Source organism: Thermothelomyces heterothallicus (assembly GCF_042370625.1).
Source record: "Thermothelomyces heterothallicus CBS 202.75 unplaced genomic scaffold P884_scaffold_22, whole genome shotgun sequence".
NCBI classification, from domain to species: Eukaryota; Fungi; Ascomycota; class Sordariomycetes; order Sordariales; family Chaetomiaceae; genus Thermothelomyces; species Thermothelomyces heterothallicus.
Window position 1 is genome coordinate 402223 of NW_027192583.1, and position 22637 is coordinate 424859.

The 22637-nt window shown below is 55.0% G+C and overlaps 9 protein-coding genes and 1 non-coding gene across 10 annotated transcripts; 3 read left to right on the forward strand and 7 right to left on the reverse strand.

Annotated features, from left to right (window-relative positions):
- Positions 1–1483: 1483 nt before the first annotated feature.
- P884DRAFT_60963 (kinase-like domain-containing protein) lies at positions 1484–2726 on the reverse strand. Its single transcript, XM_069445985.1, has 2 exons — positions 1783–2726; positions 1484–1734 (listed from the first exon to the last, which is right to left on the reverse strand). Exons 1-2 carry the CDS (start codon positions 2507–2509, stop codon positions 1682–1684), a joined length of 780 nt encoding a protein of 259 aa, XP_069295394.1. The 5' UTR covers positions 2510–2726; the 3' UTR covers positions 1484–1681.
- Positions 2727–3583: 857 nt separating this feature from the next.
- P884DRAFT_331534 (histone acetyltransferase ELP3-like protein) lies at positions 3584–5703 on the reverse strand. The gene is made up of 2 exons (XM_069445734.1): positions 5261–5703; positions 3584–5202 (listed from the first exon to the last, which is right to left on the reverse strand). Exons 1-2 carry the CDS (start codon positions 5550–5552, stop codon positions 3776–3778), a joined length of 1719 nt encoding a protein of 572 aa, XP_069295395.1. The 5' UTR covers positions 5553–5703; the 3' UTR covers positions 3584–3775.
- Positions 5704–6139: 436 nt separating this feature from the next.
- On the forward strand, positions 6140–7499 carry P884DRAFT_279593 (succinyl-CoA synthetase-like protein; the record flags this gene model as incomplete). Its single annotated transcript, XM_069443327.1, has 5 exons — positions 6140–6306; positions 6448–6476; positions 6557–6683; positions 6753–6841; positions 6910–7499. The coding sequence occupies 5 exons, from the start codon at positions 6140–6142 to the stop codon at positions 7497–7499; spliced, it is 1002 nt and encodes a 333-aa protein (XP_069295396.1).
- Positions 7500–8420: 921 nt separating this feature from the next.
- On the reverse strand, positions 8421–9343 carry P884DRAFT_207097 (ubiquitin-conjugating enzyme/RWD-like protein; the record flags this gene model as incomplete). Its single annotated transcript, XM_069438765.1, has 3 exons — positions 8421–8595; positions 8708–8979; positions 9083–9343. 3 exons carry the CDS (start codon positions 9341–9343, stop codon positions 8421–8423), a joined length of 708 nt encoding a protein of 235 aa, XP_069295397.1.
- Positions 9344–10244: 901 nt separating this feature from the next.
- On the forward strand, positions 10245–12215 carry P884DRAFT_248398 (P-loop containing nucleoside triphosphate hydrolase protein). Its single transcript, XM_069440551.1, has 4 exons — positions 10245–10427; positions 10483–10554; positions 10644–11453; positions 11503–12215. Exons 1-4 carry the CDS (start codon positions 10425–10427, stop codon positions 12007–12009), a joined length of 1392 nt encoding a protein of 463 aa, XP_069295398.1. The 5' UTR covers positions 10245–10424; the 3' UTR covers positions 12010–12215.
- Positions 12216–12334: 119 nt separating this feature from the next.
- Positions 12335–12438, reverse strand: P884DRAFT_t140. The gene has a single exon. It is a non-coding gene; the product is annotated as a tRNA-Met (tRNA).
- A 2950-nt stretch (positions 12439–15388) lies between these two features.
- On the reverse strand, positions 15389–16481 carry P884DRAFT_207015 (60S ribosomal protein uL13; the record flags this gene model as incomplete). Its single annotated transcript, XM_069438761.1, has 5 exons — positions 15389–15527; positions 15602–15860; positions 15921–15974; positions 16144–16279; positions 16461–16481. The coding sequence occupies 5 exons, from the start codon at positions 16479–16481 to the stop codon at positions 15389–15391; spliced, it is 609 nt and encodes a 202-aa protein (XP_069295399.1).
- Positions 16482–17282: 801 nt separating this feature from the next.
- P884DRAFT_279598 (uncharacterized protein) lies at positions 17283–18305 on the reverse strand (the record flags this gene model as incomplete). The annotated part of the gene is made up of 1 exon (XM_069443328.1): positions 17283–18305. The coding sequence occupies one exon, from the start codon at positions 18303–18305 to the stop codon at positions 17283–17285; it is 1023 nt and encodes a 340-aa protein (XP_069295400.1).
- Positions 18306–20200: 1895 nt separating this feature from the next.
- Positions 20201–20657, forward strand: P884DRAFT_206898 (thioredoxin-like protein; the record flags this gene model as incomplete). The annotated part of the gene is made up of 2 exons (XM_069438751.1): positions 20201–20300; positions 20383–20657. The coding sequence occupies 2 exons, from the start codon at positions 20201–20203 to the stop codon at positions 20655–20657; spliced, it is 375 nt and encodes a 124-aa protein (XP_069295401.1).
- A 151-nt stretch (positions 20658–20808) lies between these two features.
- On the reverse strand, positions 20809–22320 carry P884DRAFT_228865 (chalcone-flavanone isomerase-domain-containing protein). The gene has a single exon (XM_069439733.1). The coding sequence runs from the start codon at positions 22096–22098 to the stop codon at positions 20890–20892; it is 1209 nt and encodes a 402-aa protein (XP_069295402.1). The 5' UTR covers positions 22099–22320; the 3' UTR covers positions 20809–20889.
- Between the last annotated feature and the right edge of the window lie 317 nt (positions 22321–22637).

Here is a 22637-nt window from a genome sequence, read left to right on the forward strand (position 1 = left end):
GTCCTGTAAGTCCCGCTTCTCGAGATTTCTGCATATCCTGGGTACTTTAGTTCCGTGCCATGCCAGTTATAGGTATAGCAGGCTCCCTATGCATCGGTCTCCACCATCTCTTGCATCCCGTGGCACATTCATTGGCTATTCGTGAAGTCTCTTCCGGGAGAGTATTACGCACTGCGTCCCAGGGAGTCGTTGCTTTTCTTGCTTTCAGCCTCTCAACACAACTCTCCAAAGGGCCTCAATACGGCTTCATCTACACGCTTCGGGCGGCCGGCTGCCCGTCTATAAAGAGGGTGCGAGAAGGAGGGAACTGCCCAACTTGATCCTCTGCTCTCCAGCGTTCTCCAACGCAGCAGCGAGACGGGTCCAATCGACTTCTTGACCAGATTTCCCAACAACACCGGCAGCATTTGTCTAATTATCAGTCCGCCGTCCAGCCGACATGGGTAAGTGGTCCTGCCACTGCTATGCCACATGGCTTAATTCATCCGGTCGACACCAAATCTGATGACGCCTGGCTGATGCGTCCAGCGCGTGGAATCGCGAACGGCGCCAACGACACGCTCCTGCGAGGCATCGGCGTATGGCTCGAGACACCCCCGAGTGTCCAGTCCGGGCCTGTCGTGATCTTTATCATTGCGCCTACGTCGCGTATGTAACCTCGGTCATAGCTGTCCTGTCCATCCAAATGACGTGAAATGGCCGGTATTGACTTTCGTCATTTTTAGCCTGGGCCGCCCTTGACAACGACAGTTTCAGGGAGCTGTTTCTGTTGTATCGCCCTTCTTGGTCGCCGATCCGGACTCGCTGCATGCTCGGATACGGCTTGGGCGACGATTGGTATTGGCTTCAATCGCTCGAGGACGACCATGTCGACGGGCTGGCCAGGGTCACGTTCGGGAACTTGGACTGAGTGAGCGAGCGAGCGACCCCGCGGGTTGATGAGGCTGGCGGTAGCGCTGGACAGTGGCAAAATCTGGACCGTCCACGTGTAGGCATTCTCTTCCATGTCGCGGAATGGCTGGAGCACCATAACGATTAACGCCAAGCTGCTGCCTAGCTGCATACTTGCAGAACACGAGGCTCGCAAATGCCTAACCAAAATCTGAATCATTGGCTAAGGAGTCGACTTGCTCTTGTGCACAAATGAGAACGGTTGTGCACCCTAGGTAGAGTCGGACGAGGCTCTGCTCTGTATTCTAAGTATCGAGTATATAACAAACTTCCCTCGCGCAGCTCGGGCTCGTAGAGCTGCCGTCATCGTCTCACCCAAGCTTGTTCACCCTTAAAGCAAGACAATCTTTCACCATACAATGTGCTACTACATCGAACAGAAGTTTTAAGTACAACGGATGCACCGCACCTGTCAAACATGTGGTTTCGACGATGAAATACGACCGGTATGAGAAAGCAAAGAAGGAGGGCTACGTCTGCACCGACGCTACACCTGCGAAAGGCCTGAACGATGAGGTGATCCAGTTCGGGACGACTTACAAGCCCGGAGCTTGCCCAAAGTGTCTCTCCTAAGCCCAACATAGGTTCTCCGCCCCTTGTCCGCTTTAGGAAGGTCTGCGCAAGACAAGTGATGACCCTGTCCTCACATTGTAGGCTTGAAAATCGTAGAAGCGGTAGTAGCGGCAGCGGCGACGGCGAGGACAAGGAGAACAATACGAATGAAAGTCCATTAGGCAGGAAAAATGCTGTTGGCGCTCCAAGAGTGAGTCTTACGCTGCGCGGCTATCTTTGCGTTAGTTATATCCAGAGTTGTCTCTAGCGGAAGCGTACCTTTCAAGTCACAAATAACTTGTCCACATTCCTTATATTGGCCTTGCCAGCACCTCGTAATAATGCTGCCAAGTAACACCAAAGACGTGGTGTCCGGAAATTCACCCTTCGCATAGCACGCAAAAATCTCTTCGTCCGACAACCCGGCGTATGGAGGACTCCCACTCATCAACTCATAAAGGACGGAGCCAAGTGCGAAGAGATCTCCTTCGACAGACAGCGTAGATCTAGGACACCGATGACTCGGCGTCACGGAAACAAGCAGTGGAGAGCCATCGAGCGAAGATCCAGCATAGTCCCCGAGCTTCGCGTCGAGACTCTCGTTGAGAAACACGTTGTAGCCGTTAATGTCTCCATGAATAACACCCGATTGGTGAGCAAACTCAAGGGCCTCGGCAATTTGAACCGCCCAGCGAACCTTCACACTTGTATCGACGGCGTGCTTGCTAAGGTACGATCGGAGGTTGCTGCGAGGAGTGTACTCTAGGCGGATCGCTGACTCGAAGGTCCCATAATAGCGTAAGATGCCCTTGTGTCCACCACGTTGGTGGAAGCGCTCGTAAATTTGCTGTTCCCTAGTAATGGAGATGGACGAGTCGCTATCGTGGGGAGTCTTGATCACCGTATTAGGAGTGGTGGACTTGTCCAAGAGGATCATGCCGGTATTTCCCCAGGCAACGAGATCTTTAAGCCCAAAACCGATCGGGAAATGTATTTCGTCAGACATTGCGATCCGCTGGGTCTAGAACGGCGCCAGGTCAAAGTCGACAGAATCAACACGTGCGGTGAAGGAGCGGCGCCAAGTAGCGGCGGGGACCGATGAGGTAGCGCCTACCTAAGTTCGTACCATTGGTTCGTAAGACGTTCGTAACTCGTTTGTAGGATACGTGGTCAGGGCCTGGTTAGGGCCTAACCTGGAGCCTAACTAGGACCTAACTAGGGTATATATATACCTACTACATAAAGGGTATTTCTCTATATACCTCCTATATTTATGCTTTTTTCCTTCCTTAAGGTGCTATCCGTACTCCGTCGAAATGCTGCGTTCCAAGATGCACCGCCATTGGCCGGGGACTGGGTACTTTTGACAGGGGCTGCCCCGCGGGAACAGCAGTGCGTGGGGGTTTGTCGGCTTGCAGTCTTCGCGCTATCCGTACCCGCTGCTGCTTCACCGCCACCTCCCCGCCGCCCGGGTCGCCTGCCCGGAGAGCAGGTTTCAGGTCGTTCTGCGCAGCTTAATCGCGAGCTGATGTACCCCTAGGTGGTGAACTTGTCATAGCGGGATAACCCTATCGAACCCTTTACGGGGCATAATTAGTGGGGAAGGACTAACTGATACGAACGTGATGAGGCCTCTTTGTTGTGCTGTGTTCGGAAAGAAGACCCAAGTGTTGGGTTCGCTAGATGTAAAAATGATGACGGTGCGTACCTGATCGGACGAGAATGGAAGAGACAAATATGGGTCACTTGGATGCCATTTTTTTATGCGCAGGTCACGTCTGAACCTCCCTAAAGATCGCAGACTTCGGGATAATACATAGCGATGACGAAGATGAGGTGATGGAGGCTGCAGCACGCCCGTACCTGAGACACGGAAGAGCTGCCTACTACTAATTTTAGATACTAATTCGGGTAGTATACATGCTGTGATCCAGGAGTCGCTGGCTGCACTAAGTTGCGCACACCGTGCCCGTGGCTCGAAGGAGAGCAGAGCACACGAGCCAGGGGTTTACAACAGCCTCCAGAAAGGCGTCACTCTCTAGATCCCACGGGTTGCTCAAAAGAAATCACTGGTAGATTTGGGACAAGCAGATACCAGTTCAATACGTTGATACTTTTATTTTGCCAACCTTTTTGCACCGGATATCACCATCAACGCCTTCTACATATTTCAATGCTGGTGTCACTCAACGCCCAGAGATCCATTTGGAACACCATCTAGAAAACCCACTCATGACCTGACATTCCGCTTCCATGCCATTTTCATCCGCCTTTACTCCCCCGGTCCCGGCCTCCCGTCCAGCCACTTGCTCATATACGGCCCATCCAGCCAATACCCCAGCTTGGCATAGTAGCTCCTCACACCGACGCCGGAAATGACGCTGATCTTCTCGCTCCCGTGCTCCTCCCGCGCAATGCGCTCTGCCTCCTCCATCAACAGCGTCCCAAAGCCCTGGTGCTGGAACTTGCGCGGGTCGCGCGCATGCACCGGCACCGCCATGCCGTACACGTGCAGCTCGCGCACCAGGCTCGTCGGCTGGCCGACCAGCTCCTCGCGGAACGTGTACTTCTCGCTGCACTTGCGCAGCCGCAGGAGCGCGATCAGGATGTCCTGCTTGGGGTCCTCGTAGGCCAAGAAGGTCTCCCAGCCGCCGTTGGCGGTGTAGTCGCGGCGCACGAGCTCGATCTGGTTTGGCCGAATCTTGTGCTTGACCTCGTTGACGCCGACCTCGCGCGTGCGCACGTCGCGGCAGGTGGTGCCAAAGTCCTTCATGCGCGCCAGCGCCAGCTCGCGCAGGTTGCCGTTCTCGACACCCGACGTCACCAGCGGCATGGGGATGTCGCGCTGTACACGGTAGATACGCGTCCATGGCGGGACCAGCGCGAGGATACGCGCCACCAGGTCGATCAGCCCATTGGGCGTGTAGTTCTGGTACCGCCCCGTGCGCCAGAGCTCGTACAGCCCCGTGCCGCGGATAACGAGCGTCGGGTAGATCTTGAGGCCGTCGGTCCGGAAGGCGGGGTTCTCGAAATACTCCCTGAACTGGTACAGGTCGCGCTCCATGCCGACATTGGGCAAGTCAGGCATCATGTGACTGACCACCTTGAACCCGGCGTCCTTGGCAAGGCAGAAAGTTTCCGCGACGGCTGCCACTGTGTGGCCCCGGTTCGTGTCACGCGCCACGTCTTCGTAGAGGGACTGGACGCCGATCTCGAGCCGAGTGCAGCCGTAGCGGAGCATGCTGGATAGGTGTGGCTGCAGGCAGTAATCTGGCCTGGTTTCAATGGTGATGCCCACGCACTTGATGCTGCTTTGCTCGCCAGCCCGGACGGCCTCATCCACGTTCAACGTCCCGTATCCGCTCAGGGCGTTGTGGAGTTGGGAGATAAACTCATCCCTGTACGATTCTGGAAGGGACATGAAGGTCCCGCCCATGATGATATATTCCACCTTGTCCACTGAGTGTCCCAAAGCCTTGAGTTGGTCGACTCGCCCGCGAGCCTGTTCAAATGGGTCGTACCGGGCCCGGATGGCCCGCATGGACGTCGGCTCATAGCCCGTGTATGACTGCGTGCTGTACTCAAAGTCCGAATCCGGCCCGCCGGGGCAGTAGACGCAGATGTTACCCGTGTAGGCAATGTGAGGGCATCGGTGCGGTTTACACATGACCGCGACCACAGCGATGCCGGATGACGTACCTGGAGAATGTTAGCAACCAGCTGTGAAAGCTCCAAGAATTCAAGAGGTTCAGCTTACGAATTGGTTTGGCAATCAGTCTGGGTAGGATGTATTTCTTGTAGTGTTCGGGCACCGCAGCGATGATGGCTGTGAGCGGCGGCACATTATTGATCTTGTGCTTCTTTGCAAATTTGGATCGCAGCGTGTTGAGGTTGATGTCCTTTCGAGGACGGCTCGGGTCCTTGGAGGCCTCATGATCCTCGATCAAGGCGCTGGCTATATCGGCGCAGCATCGCAGAAAGCGCTCGTTTTCGGGCGGGAGGTTTGCGTCTTTCTTGCGGATCGTCGTCGTCACCGTCGTTGTCGCCATCGTCAAGCGGAACGCGGCGGGGCGAACCCTCTTTCAAATTAAATATCTCGGTCAGCCTTGTCGTTCACTGCAGTGCTGTCACTCCCGCATTACCGTTCCCGCCGCGGTTGTCGTTGCTGCGTTCAAAACCTCGGGTGGGATTGTGGCGGGGCAAAATCGCGATAACGCTTGACGTCGGAAAACGATGCGCACGGCACATTCCGTCCCACATCCGTGTCCCCAATCTCGGTGGGGCCGAACGCCGGTGCCGAGTGCCGCCGGCCTCTCAAGCCGCGTTTGGCCGTTTCGCAGATCGGAAAAACACTACCGCCGCAGTTGCCGTTAGCTCGGCTTGTTGACCTTTTCGGCCAATGACGGAACGCTAGACCCCCCTGCTTGTCAGAATTCGAGCTCGTTGGCTGGAGCTCGCGACAATTTCGGTCAGGGTCGCGGCTTGGACAAGTGACGAAGCCTGCTGCATCGCATTGTGGAAAACCGCAAACCACTCAACCTAGCATCACCATCCTGCATTAGCCGCCTCTTCCTGCCCTCTTCGGCCGCATTCCCTCGGTTGTTTTCCACCTTTTTCTCGCTTCAGGCCCATCACCATGCAGGCCTTCTCGAGGCAATCGCGGCGCGCAGGCCCTCTCCTGCGGCAACTCGCCCAGAGGAGCTACAGCTCGGCCTCTTCCCCCTATGCCTCCACCATTAAGAACCTCCGCATTAACAGCGACACCAAGGTTGTCTTTCAAGGGTTTACCGGCAAGCAGGGAACGTGAGTACTTGGTTTCGCGCTTCCTCCATGGCTTCGAAGGTCCTATGCGCCCCCGTACCTCGAGGCGCGGTTTACCACAGGACCCGACTCTGCGGCCGGAGCCGTACAATGATGTATACGCTAACGGTTGCCCCATCACAGGTTCCACGCGCAACAGGCAATCGAATATGGTAACTCCACCTTATCGCAGACGAGGGCGGTCTCAGCGGATTTGGGCGAATGTGAGATCTGATACGCGCGATTTGTTCAGGAACCAAGGTTGTTGGCGGCACAAACCCAAAGAAGGCCGGTCAAACGCATCTCGGCCTCCCCGTGTTCGCCAACGTCGCCGAGGCGGTGAAGGAGACTGGTGCCAATGCGACCGCCATCTTTGTGCCGTAAGCAAGATTCCGTCCCTAGCACATCTCGACCGAGGCAAGCCGCGCTAATGAGCCGCGAATCAACAGGCCTCCACTCGCCGCTGCTAGTATCGAGGAAGCCATCGCCGCCGAAGTCCCCCTCGTCGTGTGTATCACCGAGGGTATTCCCCAGCATGGTTCGTCGCGCATGGCTCATGACGGAACAGTATCAAGGTGGCTCGGATATTCTGACACGTAGCGGCAGACATGGTGCGCATCACGTCGATGCTCAAGTCGCAGAGCAAGACCCGCCTGGTCGGCCCCAACTGCCCTGGTATCATTGCTCCCGGGCAGTGCAAGATTGGCATCATGCCCGGTTTCATCCACAAGCGCGGCCGCATCGGCATCGTCAGCCGGTCCGGCACCCTGACCTACGAGGCCGTCAACCAGACCACCAATGCTGGCCTGGGCCAGTCGCTCGTCGTCGGCATCGGCGGCGACCCCTTCAGCGGCACCAACTTCATCGACTGCCTCAAGATTTTCCTTGAGGACCCGGAGACGGACGGTATCATCATGATCGGCGAGATTGGCGGTTCGGCCGAGGAGGACGCCGCCGACTTCCTCCGCGAGCACAATACGGTCAACGGCGGCAAGCCCGTCGTCTCCTTCATCGCCGGCATCTCTGCGCCGCCCGGACGCCGCATGGGCCATGCCGGCGCCATCGTCTCGGGCGGCAAGGGCGGTGCCGACTCCAAGATTAAGGCCCTCGAGGCCGCCGGCGTTATCGTTGAGCGTTCCCCCGCCGGTCTGGGCAAGGCCCTGCGTGACGAGTTTGTCAGGCGGGATCTGCTCTAAATCAGGGGCGGAACTTGTAGCATCATTGGTAGTGCTATCCCAGCGTTAGCCTTGTACATGTTCACTCTTATCACTTGACGCGCCGAGTGAGTCGGGAGGATAGGATGATGATTGGGAGTAGCAGTGTGAGGGTATGGGCAACTACGCTCCGCGGGCAAGATGGCACCTGAGGCACTGTCGAACCTATAGACTTGGGGGTGGGTTGGTGGTCTGGCATAATCGCTTGTGCATTACGAGTCTCTTATTCTGATTTGCCGTACGAGAGACTCAACAGCTGTGACCTTAGGTCGTTTTTTGTATATTTTTTGGTGCTTTACTAAGCCGCAGGCCAGAGGCTGGCGTCCAATAACTTCACGTGTAAGCCACAGCTTGATCACATTAGAATCGGCTGTCAAACAGCCACCGATTGTTTGGAAGTGCCGACAAGTGGACTATTCGACTGTGGATGGGCTTCAAATCAGTTCCCGTTTGTCATATCGCGGATCAAGCATGATACCGCCTCAAAGTGCGCCATATCCCGCTGAGAGCGTTTCCTAATCAACGTTGTGGTTAAAGGCCAAGTGCAAGCATGGAAGGACTAATTCTCCGCGACTAATTCCGGTTCTCCCGTAGGGATTAAGTCATGCTTCACATTTCCGATTTAGTCTAGCTATTGGAAGGAGTGGTAAGAAAGAAAAGAAAAGTAAAAGCAAGAACTCCTTCGATATTGCTTGCCCGGCCGCCATCCGTAAACTCCATTCCTAATGCTAAGTATTTCGGAACATGCATCATTGGGTCCTCCCAAGCCCCGTTCCGTCTCCGAATTACCAAAAGCCCGTTGTCCACTTGCCGCCACAATGTTTCCTGGCAGGCGGAATGATGCGTGATACTGATACTCCCTGTCGTCGACTCCTCATTCTTCGAAACAACTGGTCAACTCCACTACTGTTCACCGAGGAGCCGAGCGGTGATATCGCCCATATAAGCTTCTTCCAGCTCGTAATCCTCGCCACCGTTGCGGTCGATACCGACATAAATAAACGCCTCCACCACGGCGTCAACGTCGAATCCCATGTTGACAAACCGATCGATCAGATCCTTGTTGTAACCTTTGTATCTGTAGGTAGGGTGCAACAAGTTTCCATGTCAGCCGGGGCCCAGACACTCGAACTACATGAAGGCACCCAGCCAGCCCACACCAGTGATGAATCACTTCCCAGGAAACGCACCTTGACGGGTCATCCTTAACCGGTGGCGGCACCGCCGTTTGGTAGTTATGTGTGAGCGTTTCCCTCCGCGGCGCGCCGGCGTACTTGACGGCCCAATCATGCGCCTTGGCTGCAAACTCGTTTGGGCGTTCCATCATCATCTTGGCAACCTCGGCGTCTTGGGGGTCCTTGGGGTTCGGCGACTCGAGGAGCATGCGGAGCGAGATGAGCGCCATCTTGATCGTACCGACCGGTGACCACCCCGAGCCGAGAGTGTCAAGGCAGATGGCTCCCTGGGCGGGTATTGCGTGTTAGCGACATGCCCTCTCGTCTCGGGACGCCAGACCTGCTTCGCTCCGTTCTAGGTCCTCGCATCGGGACACGCCTCAGACGTACCGTCACGCTGCTGACGTTTGGATGCCAGATCTTGGTGTCGAACTTCATGATCGGCGACTTGAACGGGTACATGTCGGGGATCACGATGTCGATTTTATACGTGCCCCCGGCATACGGTGTATCGGGGGGCCCAGGGAAGGTGCCTTTGAGATGTGTCAGGTCGGAGGGGTCGACCGGGTTTGCGTACACGCCCGAGTTGTCCTTATCATTGTGAATGTCGGCTAACTCCTTTGCAATCCGACGTTCGCGCGTGGTGGCCATGACTGTCGACGAAGTTTCCGGGAAGCGGGTGTCGGGGCCGCTTGTGGTCGTGATGAGGGTGTGGTTCCGCGGCGGACAAGGGACGAGAAGGTGGGGGGGAAAGCCACCACCAAGGAAGTACCGCGCAGTTTGGAGGGGTAAAAGTGGTGGAAACTGGGGGCAAAATGTGGTCTGTCACCGCCAAACTTGCGACAAGGGTGAGCCACAATTTCAATGCAAACTTTGGGGGATCAAGCGAAAGGAAGCTACGAAATCGGCCAAGGAAGCTCCGAACGTGACGGGGAGGAGCATTGCCCACATGGAAATGCGAGGTATGCGCTGGGTCGGGCGTTTACGTCTGAGCCTCGCTCCGTGTTTCTCCCGCAGGGCCCGAATTCCGCGCATGCAACCAATAAACGCCCCGAAAGAGCAGAGTCTCGCCGTTTCGAGCAGGCAGCTCAGCATTTAAGCCATAACAGGGAGGAAACGCCTAACGATGGTCATGCCGCTACGTACCGCGTAATGGACTGCCTTACTGACGACAAGCGGAGGCAAGTGCCTGGGAGCTCTTGGTCATTTTCTATTGGAGATACACGAGGGCATCTTTTCTAACAGGACCGAGACTCTGTCGGACTAGTTAACCAATCGAGTGCTGGTACGAAGTATTCTAGTTCATGAGCTGTGGCCAGAAGGGTACCTGTATGCCATAAGTGTGATCCATACGTACAGTACATGTCATCCAGAGCTCCATATTCTTCGGAGTATGGGTAAGACTAGAGCGTATTCCGTGAGTGGCACGTGCTGAGGCTTCTTTGCATCACTCTGGACCCACTACACGTAAGTGATCCGTGCGCTGTCGGCGTGTCGCTCTGCCGCCTACACTAAGCGCTGTCAAGGCTACCCAGCTCGCCTCAAGCTTGCACTGGTCACTACATCACACCTCAACCAACAAGCGCCCATCCGCCGTTGGCATCCACGTCCGCCGGTCATCGCATCCCACCGAGGGAATATAGTGAAGCGCACTCTCTGTGCGGTTTATTTTCTTTACATTCCAACCGGACGGTCAAAGTTATCGCTCCGACCGGGGCCGCAGACGGGCACCATGGTACGATCACCGGGGCATTTGAGGGTTCTTAGGCAGGTTCTGACAAGGTTCGCAGGGTCAGAATCAATCAGGCATGGGCGGTGGCATGGGCGGGGGCAAGGATGGCCGGGATGACAAGGACAAAAAGGTTCGGATGGTTAAGTCTCTGAATGGCCGACTCTCGTCAATCGAGTCGCCGCCACCCAAGGCATTGCTGACCAGCGTCGTCGCCGCCAGAAGGACAAGCCCAAGTATGAGCCGCCGCCGAGACCTACCACGCGCATCGGCCGCAAGAAGAAGAAGGCTGGCGGTAGTAGCGCAGCTGCGAAGTTGCCTCCTGTCTACCCGACGAGCCGATGTAAGCTCCGGCTGCTACGCATGCAGCGCATCCACGACCACCTTCTTCTCGAGGAGGAATACGTCGAGAACCAGGAACGGCTTCGGAAGGCGAAGGCCGCCAAGGACGACGCCGCGCCAGCTTCGGAATTGGAGTCTTCCGACCGGATGGCCGACGAACGCAGCCGCGTCGATGACATGCGGGGCAGCCCCATGGGAGTCGGCACGCTGGAGGAGATGATCGACGACGACCACGCCATTGTCTCTAGCACAACTGGCCCGGAGTACTACGTCAGCATCATGAGCTTCGTTGACAAGGACCTGCTCGAGCCTGGCGCCAGCGTGTTGCTGCATCACAAAACAGTCAGCATTGTTGGCGTGCTTACAGACGACACAGATCCTCTTGTGAGCGTCATGAAGCTCGAGAAGGCGCCTACTGAGTCCTATGCCGATATCGGTGGTTTGGAGCAACAGATTCAAGAGGTTCGGGAATCGGTCGAACTGCCTCTGCTCCACCCTGAGCTCTACGAAGAGATGGGTATCAAACCGCCCAAGGGCGTCATCCTCTACGGTGCACCTGGTACCGGAAAGACTCTCCTGGCCAAAGCTGTGGCCAACCAGACTTCGGCCACATTTTTGCGCATCGTCGGAAGTGAGCTCATTCAGAAGTACCTCGGTGATGGTCCCCGGTTGGTTCGCCAGTTATTCCAGGTAGGCTCCGCACAGCTGCTTGCAATGATTCCCTTCTAATGTCATCCAGGTTGCTGCTGAGAACGCGCCATCCATCGTCTTCATTGACGAAATCGACGCGATCGGTACAAAGAGATACGATTCCACATCAGGCGGTGAGCGTGAAGTCCAGCGGACCATGCTGGAACTCCTCAACCAGCTGGACGGCTTCGACGACCGTGGCGACGTCAAGGTCATCATGGCAACCAATAAGATCGAGACTCTTGATCCTGCCCTTATCCGGCCAGGCCGTATTGACCGCAAGATTCTGTTTGAGAACCCGGATCAGAACACCAAGCGCAAGATCTTTGCCTTGCACACGAGCAAAATGTCGCTCAACGAGGACGTTGACCTGGAGGAATTCATTGCTCAAAAGGATGATTTGTCCGGAGCCGATATCAAGGCAATTTGCTCTGAGGCGGGTCTCATGGCTCTCCGGGAACGCCGCATGCGTGTGCAGATGGCCGACTTCCGCGCGGCTCGTGAGCGCGTGTTGCGCACAAAACAGGAGGGCGAACCAGAGGGTTTGTATTTGTAACAGCTGTGTACGACGGGGAGCCAGCAGCTTCAGCAGAGCAGCAGCAGGATGCGAATACAGAATAGACAAGCGAAGTTGGAATGGCCACTGCATTGGCAAAGTAATTGGGATCCGTTTGTCGCCATGCTTTGGGTTTTCTTGATGATGTTCCATGTCTAAATACCACAAACCCTACAGGAAGGTTACTCATGTTTTTTTCTTTTATTAAAAAAAAAAAAAAAAAGAACCACCAAACCTAATAGCCAGTGGACAAAACGAATAGTTTCGTTGAACGCAGGTTAAGCACCTCATGCCCATCAGGATAATCTTGGGAAAGTAAAATGAATGGGAACTGTGAGGCTCGAACTCACGACCTCAGGATTTCTGGGTGTAAACACCCAGTCATACAAATGTATGAGACCTGCGCTCTTCCAACTGAGCCAAGCTCCCTTTCTATTTTTCTAGGGTCCAATAAAGTAAGTTATGGGATATGCTTACTACAAGATCACAACCCCTTTACCATCACCTAACCTAGGTTCTTTGGGGGATTACGAACAAATGATGACTCGCTGTATATGGCTTTTCTTCACTATTAATCCTACACTTTCTAAACCTTTTTCTAAATTAACTAGGGGCTAGACAGTTTGGTATCTATTATAGATACCAGGGTTTATTAGCATAGATAACTTACTAAGCTTAGTTTATAAACTAATACTATTATTACAAACATAACCCGACCACGCCGGCAGCAAACCGTAGAGGGCCTATACCAGGTGCTAACGGGTATAACCCTGCTAACGGCAGGCATAGTCGGGGTATAGCCAGAAGAAATGAGCGGCCGATTCAGGGTATAAAATGTACCGATTAGACCATAGATCTAACAGGGACATTTTCCTCCCTAAGGATCAGTTTACCTACCTACGCCTACGGTTCCTAAGGAATAGGGAAGGGTAACCTGCCGGCTCCGAACAATTGACTTTCCCTGCCCTCGCAACCAGTTCGAACTTCTTTAGAAGGCCCCGTGATAGTGCTACCTCCCTTGACAGTTAGCCTAGCGGCAGGCCACCCTGACAGCGTCCGAGTACTCGCGGTTGCAGCTGACAACTCCAGCCCTCTGGAGGACAGCGTCGATAGATATGAGGGTGTCGATAGCAATGCCCCTCTGGGCAGACGTAAAAGAATCCACTTGCGTGGAAAAGAGGCACCTTAACTCACAAGCGAAAGAAAAGCCGTATCATGATATGATTAAGTCTAAACAAAGGAGTGTTGATCCATCCGTTGCTCCTTGTTATTGTTCTCCCTGTTGTGGTGCCTCTGGATAGGCACCCCCTATTTGTGTCTAGTGTACATGATGTAGCTAATCGAAACCGGAAAAACATAACTGCATCCTGTGGCCCTCTGGTCATACTGAGAGGTTCCTACCCCAGTCTAATATATATAAACTAACAGGCTCTGAACAGTTACAAAAACTAACAATACCTCGACCTAACTCGGGCGTCGCTTGCCTCAGGCAATAGGTTGTTAAATGGGAGTCATGGAGGAAGCGAATGTTTTCTAAAGTTGATCATCTATAGGGTTGGAGGAAGGCGCGATTTTTACAACTAATGACTTCTTATATGAAGAAACAAAGGTTAGGATATAAAGTGCTTATGCCCGCGATGCAGTGACAACATTAAGCAACTACCCGTGTTCTCAATAAGTGTTGCACCATGCAATCCCCTATTGCTGACATCCATTTCGCACAGGAGGTCGATCATTTGATTGTGTAATATCTTAGAAGGAATTCGAGTCGAGACGTCGCTACCTAGAATAGCTTCTACCAAGAGCGACACTGTCAGGTATCGGGCTCAGGATGTAATTATGGTTTTGCTATCCTAGGAGCAGTGGGGTCATGGTTAGATAAACCTATTGGACGAGAGTGTGATCCTGCTGGTCATTCCTACCTTATTAAACAAATTCCACGGGCACAACACAATGTTCGGGGCCTACTCTTGCCATCTGGGGGAAGAGAATCCGAGATTGTTCAACCATGATGAATCTGGACATCATATTCGCAACTATCTCCGGGTATTGTGAACTCACCCTTCCATTTCACGATGGCGGCGAAGCGCCCCCACGATACATCACCACGTGATAGTTTTCCTAATCGCTAATAGGGAGCTGAGGTTATCTACAGGTCCTCAGGATAGGCATCATCCAGTGGGCGGGTGTTGATCTAGAACGTAAAAGAGCCAGGTATCAAAAGGCAGGGCTCGGATATGTGATTATTCCTTGTTTGACTCTAGATGATCAAATATTTTGAACGCCTAGGCGAAGATATATGGAGTCAGGATTAGGAACATGATCTCCGTCGAAGTACAGGCAGACAGCTTGAGCGTTTCCACCATATCCATCTCCTTCACGTTTTGCTTTCGGTAATGGCTCCTTTCCTACTCCACACAGGACGGTAGATGCTGCAGCACCTCAACCGCCGGCTACCATAAGCCAGTTCCGTTCAATTTCGGCTCCATTGAGAACTCTTAAGTTATGGTTATTCTGCGCCGTTAAGTGCATGTATTATATAATTACTGAACCCGACCCTCCCTGCGGGGTCTCGATGTTTATTACATCTTGACCTTGATCTCTGCCTATTGGGCGGAGCTCTCAGAGCCCGGGTAATGGAGTCAATCACGGCTCCTCGATAGGACATAGTCTAAACTAAGACTGGTGGTTTAACCTCCTCAGAGAATGTGGTTGGCTTGGCGCATACTATGTTCCGAGCCTTCATCTCGAATACGATCCTCAAGTTTATCAACCACCAGACACGTCTGGACCCGGAACGTCATCGTACCTACCGCCAATATCTCCATGACGATCTCATACCGTCAAGGTACGAGGGTCACAATCAGATCAGGTACCGGGCGTATTGTTGTGTCTTCCTTCACAAGCGACACCTTTTCAAGCAATCTCTACACGCTTTTTGCCCGGCCACTGCAAAGAACTCGACAGACCCGCCAGATTGTTTCACCAGCCCACCCGGGCTCATCCCTTTTGCATTCACCCTTAACTGGCGCTGGTACAGATTATGGTCATTTATTCAGCATGAGTGGGGCCCTGACTGAGGCGTTCGGTGGTCATGTCGAGCAGCCTGACTGAACGGCGCCTTTGCCCAACGTTCATCACGAAGCCTTTCTGCCAGCGCCGGGTATTTCGTTTGTGCTTTCTTCATCCCATGCAACCTCGGTCTCCATTGGTTGATCTCATGTATTTATGAGGTCCCAAGCCTGGGACGCACAGTGAATCAGATAGCCATTGCCTATCCCCACCATCCACGCAAATGAAGTTGATGCCCTGAACCACCGCGCCAATCTAGAGTGAAATCGCATAAAGGACAAGGAGGTGTGCGAACTGGCCACTATCTCTAGTAGCCATAGGCCTGGAGAGCCTCCGTCGTCTTGGGGTCGACCTTTGCCGTCTTCTTCGCCTCGGACAGCTGCCTCGCGGCCAGCTTCTTGCGCTCGTAGTAGGCGGCACCCTTGGCCTTGCGCCTCTCCTCGAGCCTGCCACAACGTCAGCATTCCAGCGCGCCCGGATGCGCGACAGCGCAGCTCGAAGTCTCCCATGTTGCACACACCTCTCGACAACATCCTGGTACTTCCAGCCGACCTCGTGGCTGAGACGGCCGACAGTGCAGTACTTGCGACCGGGCTGCAGGCGCAGGACACGGAGGGCCTGAGGAACAACCATCTTCTTCTTCTTGTCGTACGGGGGCGGGACACCCTCGAAGACCTTGAGACGCTCAAGGGCGGCGGCACCGCGGGCGGTCTTGTGGGGGATCATGCCGCGAACGGCCTTGTAGAAGATGCGAGAGGGAGCGCGGAAGTGGAAGGGACCTGTGGACAGTCAGAACCCGAGGATCGCCGAGGCAACCGATCGTGAGATGCTCGACTCACCGCCGCGGGTGGGGTTGAACCGGGTCGCCTTGCGGAGGTAGGCGTGGTACTTGACTGTGTCCGATTGTTAGCCTCTCGTCCATGTTTCCGCCGCATTGCATTCCCGTCCCAGTGTCCCAACGAATAGGGCGTCTAAGTTCCATGTCCCAGTAGTAACCCCCTCTTTGAGATTGCGGCACGCCAAATAATCCCATCGAATCGGTGAACAAAGATTGGCACGTACGCTTCGCGCGGAAGAACTCGCCGGAGATGTTCAGAGCCTCGCAGCGGACGACGACAATCTTCTGGCCGCTCAGGAGCTGCTTGGCGACGATGCTGGCCAGGCGGCCAAGCAGGTGGCCCTTGCCATCGATCACGACCTGTTGCAGAGCGTTGTCAGTGCTTCCGCGTTTCCAATTCTCGTAACCTCGCAAGCCGCGCTCCCGCTCAGCCCCTCGTCGCTACGCTTGCTCGTTCCGCGTTTGCATCGCAATCTTGGGGGCGGCCGGCGCTCGCGCAGCTTCGAGGCGGTTCGATTGGGGGAGGACAGGGCGAACGTACCACAGACTCGAACGAAGACATTTTGGCGTGATGACCTGGGCTAAAGAAAAGAAAGAAAAGGTTGATCAGTCACACTCCGGCTGATCGAGTAGCAGCTGGCTGCTTCCTTACCCTTGTGATGGTTGATGGTCGTTCCTCGACTTTTTGTGTGTGCTGAAAATTGGCCTTGGTGCAGTCAAACCGGCGAAGATGCGCTAGTCCGGATCCGGAGCTGGTGGGGTCTGCAAGCGAGTGCTGATTGTGGCCTTAGGCAGGAAGAGATAGGGTTAGACCTATCGTGCCAGAGCGTGCCCAAATGCACAACGGAGGAGGTGGGGCCATTGCTTCCCCGGATTCACCAGCTGTTTGGCGCCCCGGCAAGCGACTCGTCAGCCTTTATCACCCCAAGAGATAGATTATTATATAATCCGTGCATCATTCTTTTCTTCAAACTCGCCCAGGAACTGTGTGTCTCTTCTGACAACGCTGCAGGGGTGCAGCACGACAAGGACGAATTTATTAAGCGATTATGAAGGAGATGCCAGAATTCTTTATGGGGGAGATTGGACCTTCCGTCAATGTCAAGGACATGAACCAACAAGCCATGACCCTCCTACGGTTGAATGGCGATGATAACACGCACAATACGTACAGAACCAAACCAACCATGGCCCGCTATGCACAGAGAACTCGTGAACGAAATGATTTAAAAGAGATGTGTCAAAACGATGAGGGTTGAGAGTATAGCCAGCTTTGCTGATGGAAGACAAGCGCAAACCATTCGCATGCATGTTGCATGTACGGAGAAGGCGGTGAGTGAACTGTCGCTCCTGCTACAGTTTCTCATGCCGAAGCCTTTGCCTGGTCAAGCTTGCTCAAGATGCCGAGCACCTTCGTTAGTAACGCTCTCCGGACGGCTCTGGCGCCTTCTTCTGAAGTTGCTTCAATCTCATCTGCCTTCATGATGATTTTCTGAAGGACCATCTCAGACAGTTTGCGATGCTCTTCGTCGCGTTTCTTGGGGTCCATGGGAGTTCTTTCAATAAACGCGACGCACTGAGGGAGCCAGGTGGTATCAAACTCGGCGGCTAGGGCGTTCAACTTCTCGGTAGGCCCACCGGGCCTGCCAACGGGGCCTGTGTCGGAAGCGCTGGGTGCGGAAACTGCGGGCCCGGGTGACCGGGTTCGGACTCTCGACGAAGCTCTTCTTCTGCTGTAATCCACCGGTACCTCCAAACCGGCCTGCGACCCACCAACCCGTGGACTGTGGTCCTCCCACCCGCTTGATCTGCCAATTCTCGGCGAATTGCTCTGCGGAACCTTGTATCGATTTCGCTCATCTTGGCCCACCACGACAACCTCCTCGCCGGTCTCGCTACCACTGCCACGATTCGGTTCTCCGAGGACCAATAGAAGCTCGCTGTTGTTCTTGACGCCATAGTCACAAACCGGCATGTCGCCCTTCTTCAAACGCCGGCCTTTGTAGTAGAACTTGACCCGTTTCGCCTGCCGCTCCGATAGGTCCAATATTATCCTTACACGTTCGCGTAGGTCACTGACCAAAAGCTTTCCGTCGCCGATCGAATACGCTGGGAAGTGCTCAGGATAGGTGACGCCTTGATGCGTGAGAAGCAGGATGTCGTCTTCCGGGCGCTGTAGGCTGGCGTAGGTCGGGGATGGAGCGGAGTGTGAATACGGGTCGTCGACGTGAGACGAACCCGCGTAAGGCCGAGGAACGTCGAGTTCATGGTCCTCTATTTCGAGTGAGGTGATGTAGCTGTAGTCCTCAGACGTCACATCCGGGACGCCGTCCTGGGAGCTGAAGGGGGAGTCGGCCCAGCGACTTGAGAACCCATAGCGGGGCATGCTTCCCAGTCTCTTGCTACCCCGTCCGCTGCGTGTTGTGACTGCGGGTATCGCACCGAGAAGGAGAATAGCCCCCGCGGTGGTGTAGAGTGTTATCGGAGACAAGCCTATCTTCGATTGGAGGTATTGGGTCACAAATGCCAGACGGTTCGCAGCGGGATCCAGATATGACTGAATCGATACCGGCAGATTCCGTAACGCCAAAGTCAAGTTGCCAGCAATGTTGGCAAATGAGGCACCTGGTGATGCCCAGAAGTCTGAACTGGAAGCCACCTTGGCGACGTTGGCGCGGTCTTAACGACTTATGCCGTCGACCTAATATGAGCAAGCTGAGATGGAGAATCGGACGATCCGGGACAGGTAATATCAGCCTGCTCGTCGCCTGGCACGATGAACGCGGAGGCGGAGCGGGTCGTGAAGCTTGCTGGGCGGATGCATCAGTTGGAGAGAGAAAACCGGTCGGTCAGGACCACCACGTTCTGAGGCTGATGCCGGCGCCCTTTGAAAGGGAACACAAAAGTCGTGCTGTCCTCGCACCAGTGTTACGGAAATGGAAAGACAACAACGCTGTGTTGCCGATCAGCGTCCTCGGCAAAAGAGAGGCCACGTTCAAATTGTTGGGTGTGGCCCGACCCAGGCGGACACATTTGGCTTGGGTGGCGGTCTTGCTGGGCGCAGGGCTGCAAGGGTGCCGAACAAAATTTCAATGCGCGAGGAACGAGGTACCTTAGTTATGATGAAACCCCGCCTTGAATGTGGGTCGTAAGGTTGGCCAGCTGCTATTCCTAACTACCCCGCTGCCAAGATTCTGACCAAGTGCATCTGTTGGCGTTGAAGTGGCATGCGGTCCTTTGCTGAATCGCTCTGGCGACGATGCCTGGGCCATCGGCGGATCGCCGAGGCAGGAATGCTGCCAGTTGCTGAGCATTGCAGTCCAACTCGTCGGATAAGCTGCCTCGTTGAAAGCCTAGGCTATCACCTTCGCAGTAGACTGATTGCTCCGACAAAAGACTCGGTGCCACCACCTCAGTCATGAATTCGCCGCCGGAATTCACGTTTGATCAATTGACGGACCCTGTCGTTTACATATAATACCGAAACTACCCAGTGAAGTGTTAAGCGACGGACCGTCCCATTTCAGCCGCCTCATACAAGTCCCAGCCCACTGGCTGGGGAACTAGCGTTGCTGTTCAATGCGAACGATTGCCTGAACTAGAATGTTTTTGCCCCCTCTATGGAGCCAAACTGAGGCAAAGCTGCAGATCCGACTCGAGACAATGAGGTCATTCATCGTTGAATGCTAGCCTCGCTCGGGTTGAGAAGAGGATAGAGAATGCTAATAGCTTGGTTCCACTGCGCGATCTTTGGACATTGTTAACCTACCGAGGTAATTGCTTACATCTTCTTGCCTTGCCACAACTCCTAGAAGAGCACCCAAGGTTGACTGCGTACCAAATGGGCCGCTCCCGATCTCACTGCACGGGCCAGTTGCGTCATTGGTCTAGTGTATGTACGGATTACGGATTACACACTATGACGGACAAATGTTCCACGCAAACAAGGATGCGGGATCTCACATTCAGGGGCTTGGCACGGGACAATTTTGTTTTCGATTTCTTCAGACTTGGAAAGAGGACTATGTCTATACTTACCAGTTAAGCTAAACATCTATCTTGCCCCAGAATCACGCCTTTTTTTTTGGGCCTTTTTTGGGCCCGTTCATTACTCACCATTAAGTAGACGGTGTCACTCAAAGTGCCGGCTGACAAATCCTGCTGACGTTATCCTTCCTTGCCGTGCATTCCCGCTGAAACCGCAACGGGGTCTACCATTAAATAGCGGCTTCCTTGCCCCTCACGCTGGTCATTTTCGAACGTCACCCCGCAACAAGTTCCATGTCCTTCATTCTCCGCAGACTATTCGGTACAAGCCCGTCAGGCACCATGGAGGCCGCTCAGAAGAAAGCCCAGCAGCTGATTGACGAGAATGCCGTCAGTACGTATCCCCCTCCCCTCCGGAACAGCAGTGCATCTTCTCCTTACTTTGGGCTCACCCGTCGCCTAACCACCGTATACAGTGGTCTTTAGCAAGTCGTACTGCCCGTACTGCACCAGGACGAAGCAGATCCTCGATGGTTTGAACGCCAAGTACAAAGCGATCGAGCTCAATTTGTTGGACGACGGTGCCGACATCCAGAACGCGCTGCTCAACTTGACGGGCCAGCGGACCGTTCCCAACATCTTCATCGGCCGCAACCACATCGGCGGCAACTCGGATCTCGAGGAGGTCTCTAGGAACGGCAAGGACGGCAAATCGCTCGAGGAGCTGCTGAAGGACGCCGGTGCGCTCTAAGCGCGGGAACTTACGCCAAGAGAGGGGACGAGACAAAGGATACCCAATTTTCATGCATGCAAATAGACGGATAGGCGCATCTTGCGTTGCGCCCAGTTTGTTCGTACCCGTAGAATACGCCTGGATATAGCCTGCCCTATGATACATACATCGAACTTGGAATGAATAGAGAGTGCGCGTGTTGCCCGCTCTTCTGCAAAGAGGTATCGTAATTGTACACCGGAGGACAAAGTTATACTTTCGGGTTCAAGACAGGCACAACCTGCGACGCGACAGTGCCGACTGGCCGCTCGACGAATCCCATGATCCCTTCCACGATGTTTTGCCTGGCCGGCTCGCTGGCAACCTTCTTGCCCGCCAGGTAGTTCAGCCACAGCGCCCTCGACAGCCGCTCATCCTCGACGACCCCAATCAGCTGCCGCCCGGCCGACCGGCCTTCGTTCTTGTTCGCGCCGCCGTCGTAGGCGATGCTCAGCCTCCCCGTCTCGTCGCGGACGAGGAGGAGCTCCTTTCGCTTGGGCGCGCTGCCGCGGTTGAAGACGGCGCGGAACTGGCGCATCGCCTCGCCAAACGACTCGTCGGCCATGGTCTGGGGCCCGGCCCGCGCCTGGACGGCGCGCACGAACCCGTCGCGCAGGTGGTGGAAGTCGGTGTCGCGCACGGGCACGATGCGGAAGGCCGACCGCGCCGGCACGCCCGCGGCCAGCAGCTCGTCCCAGGTCCGCTCGCCCTCGGCCGGGTCCAGCAGCGCGGCGCGGAGCTGCTCGCGCTCGCCCGGCACGAGCGTGGTGGCGATCGGGTTGATCCGCTTGGTGAGGGCGTTCTGAAGGGCCGCGATGTCGGCCGTCGCGACGTAGTAGCCGACGACGTAGACTTGCAGGCCGACGAAGGTTACCGTCCGCAGGCCGAGGCCGACGAGGGTGTATTCGGTCATGCCGGAAGGGGTAGTGATGGTTGGCGTGGCGGCCGTGTCGGTAGCGTCTGGCGAGGTTGAGGTTATTGGGGTCGTGAAGGCTGGGAGGTCGAGCGTGCGCGGGAACATCGGGACCGTGCTGTTGCCGGTTGGGACCATCTCACGGCCCTCCTCGTCGTGAATCACTACTTTGCGGTCTGCCGCGTTGGCACCGGCCAGAGGGTCCGTCGAGGGGAGGTTGGCATCGAGCTTATGTTCCCGCTCGATCGCGAGCTTGAGCTTATAGGCCGTGTAGATGGTGGAGAGGACGCCGGCGATGGCTCCCGACCAGAGGAAGATGCGCCGCTGACGGTGCCATTCCTCCGCTTCTTTCGCCAGCCGCTGGATGTCGAGGTTTTCGACGGCCCGGCTCGACCGCCTCCTGTCGTTTCTGCGGGAGAAGATAGTCCGGCGGGGAACCACAACTCGCAATGGCCTGATGGGCGCGGGAGTGCCGGCGAATCGGCGCAACGCAGGCGGTCGGAACATGATGATGATGTCTCCCCCCCCAAAATAAACGAGACGCCTGATCCCCGAGAAATGTTTTGCACCGTTTCCTTAGCTGTCGTCTCTCTCCAAAACGGAAGGTGATGTGTTGGTGTAGATCAGACGTCCCGAGTAAATGTGGAATCGCGTGGATGGGTGAGGTCCCCACGGTCCGAAGTTGGAGCGGTTCATTTTTGGTCTGGCCGTTTCCCAAGCCGGCGCTAACTAAAATCTTGGCCTATGAGGTCATGCCGGTCCCTCACCATACCACCCCAACGACGTCCGGAGTCATCCGTACACCAATTTTGTACGGAACTAGCGTAGGGTACGGATTACGGAAGAAGCACTATGGGAGTGCACACGGAACTCTTCAGCTTCCATGTGACATCCGCAGGCTTGACGATAAGCTGTACGTTATTACGTATGCTGCATTGTAAAGTCCGTACTTGCACACTAAGAAATCCTTGGTTTTGTCCTGCCCCTTTGCGCAGCGAATTGTCCTCGATATTCTCCGGGCATAACTTGTACCAGGTACGAGACTT

Bases quoted from the DNA above. Each gene is read 5' to 3' on its own strand.
- P884DRAFT_60963 (XM_069445985.1), bottom strand. From the start codon at position 2,509: ATGTCTGACGAAATACATTTCCCGATCGGTTTTGGGCTTAAAGATCTC. The intron at 1,735-1,782 runs GTACGCTTCCGC...ACGCAAAGATAG, and splicing joins AGTTATTTGTGACTTGAAAG to CCGCGCAGCGTAAGACTCAC.
- P884DRAFT_331534 (XM_069445734.1), bottom strand. From the start codon at position 5,552: ATGGCGACAACGACGGTGACGACGACGATCCGCAAGAAAGACGCAAAC. The intron at 5,203-5,260 runs GTAAGCTGAACC...AACATTCTCCAG, and splicing joins ACTGATTGCCAAACCAATTC to GTACGTCATCCGGCATCGCT.
- P884DRAFT_248398 (XM_069440551.1), top strand. The intron at 10,555-10,643 runs GTTCGGATGGTT...CGTCGCCGCCAG, and splicing joins GGGATGACAAGGACAAAAAG to AAGGACAAGCCCAAGTATGA. The intron at 11,454-11,502 runs GTAGGCTCCGCA...AATGTCATCCAG, and splicing joins TGGTTCGCCAGTTATTCCAG to GTTGCTGCTGAGAACGCGCC.
- P884DRAFT_228865 (XM_069439733.1), bottom strand. From the start codon at position 22,098: ATGTTCCGACCGCCTGCGTTGCGCCGATTCGCCGGCACTCCCGCGCCC.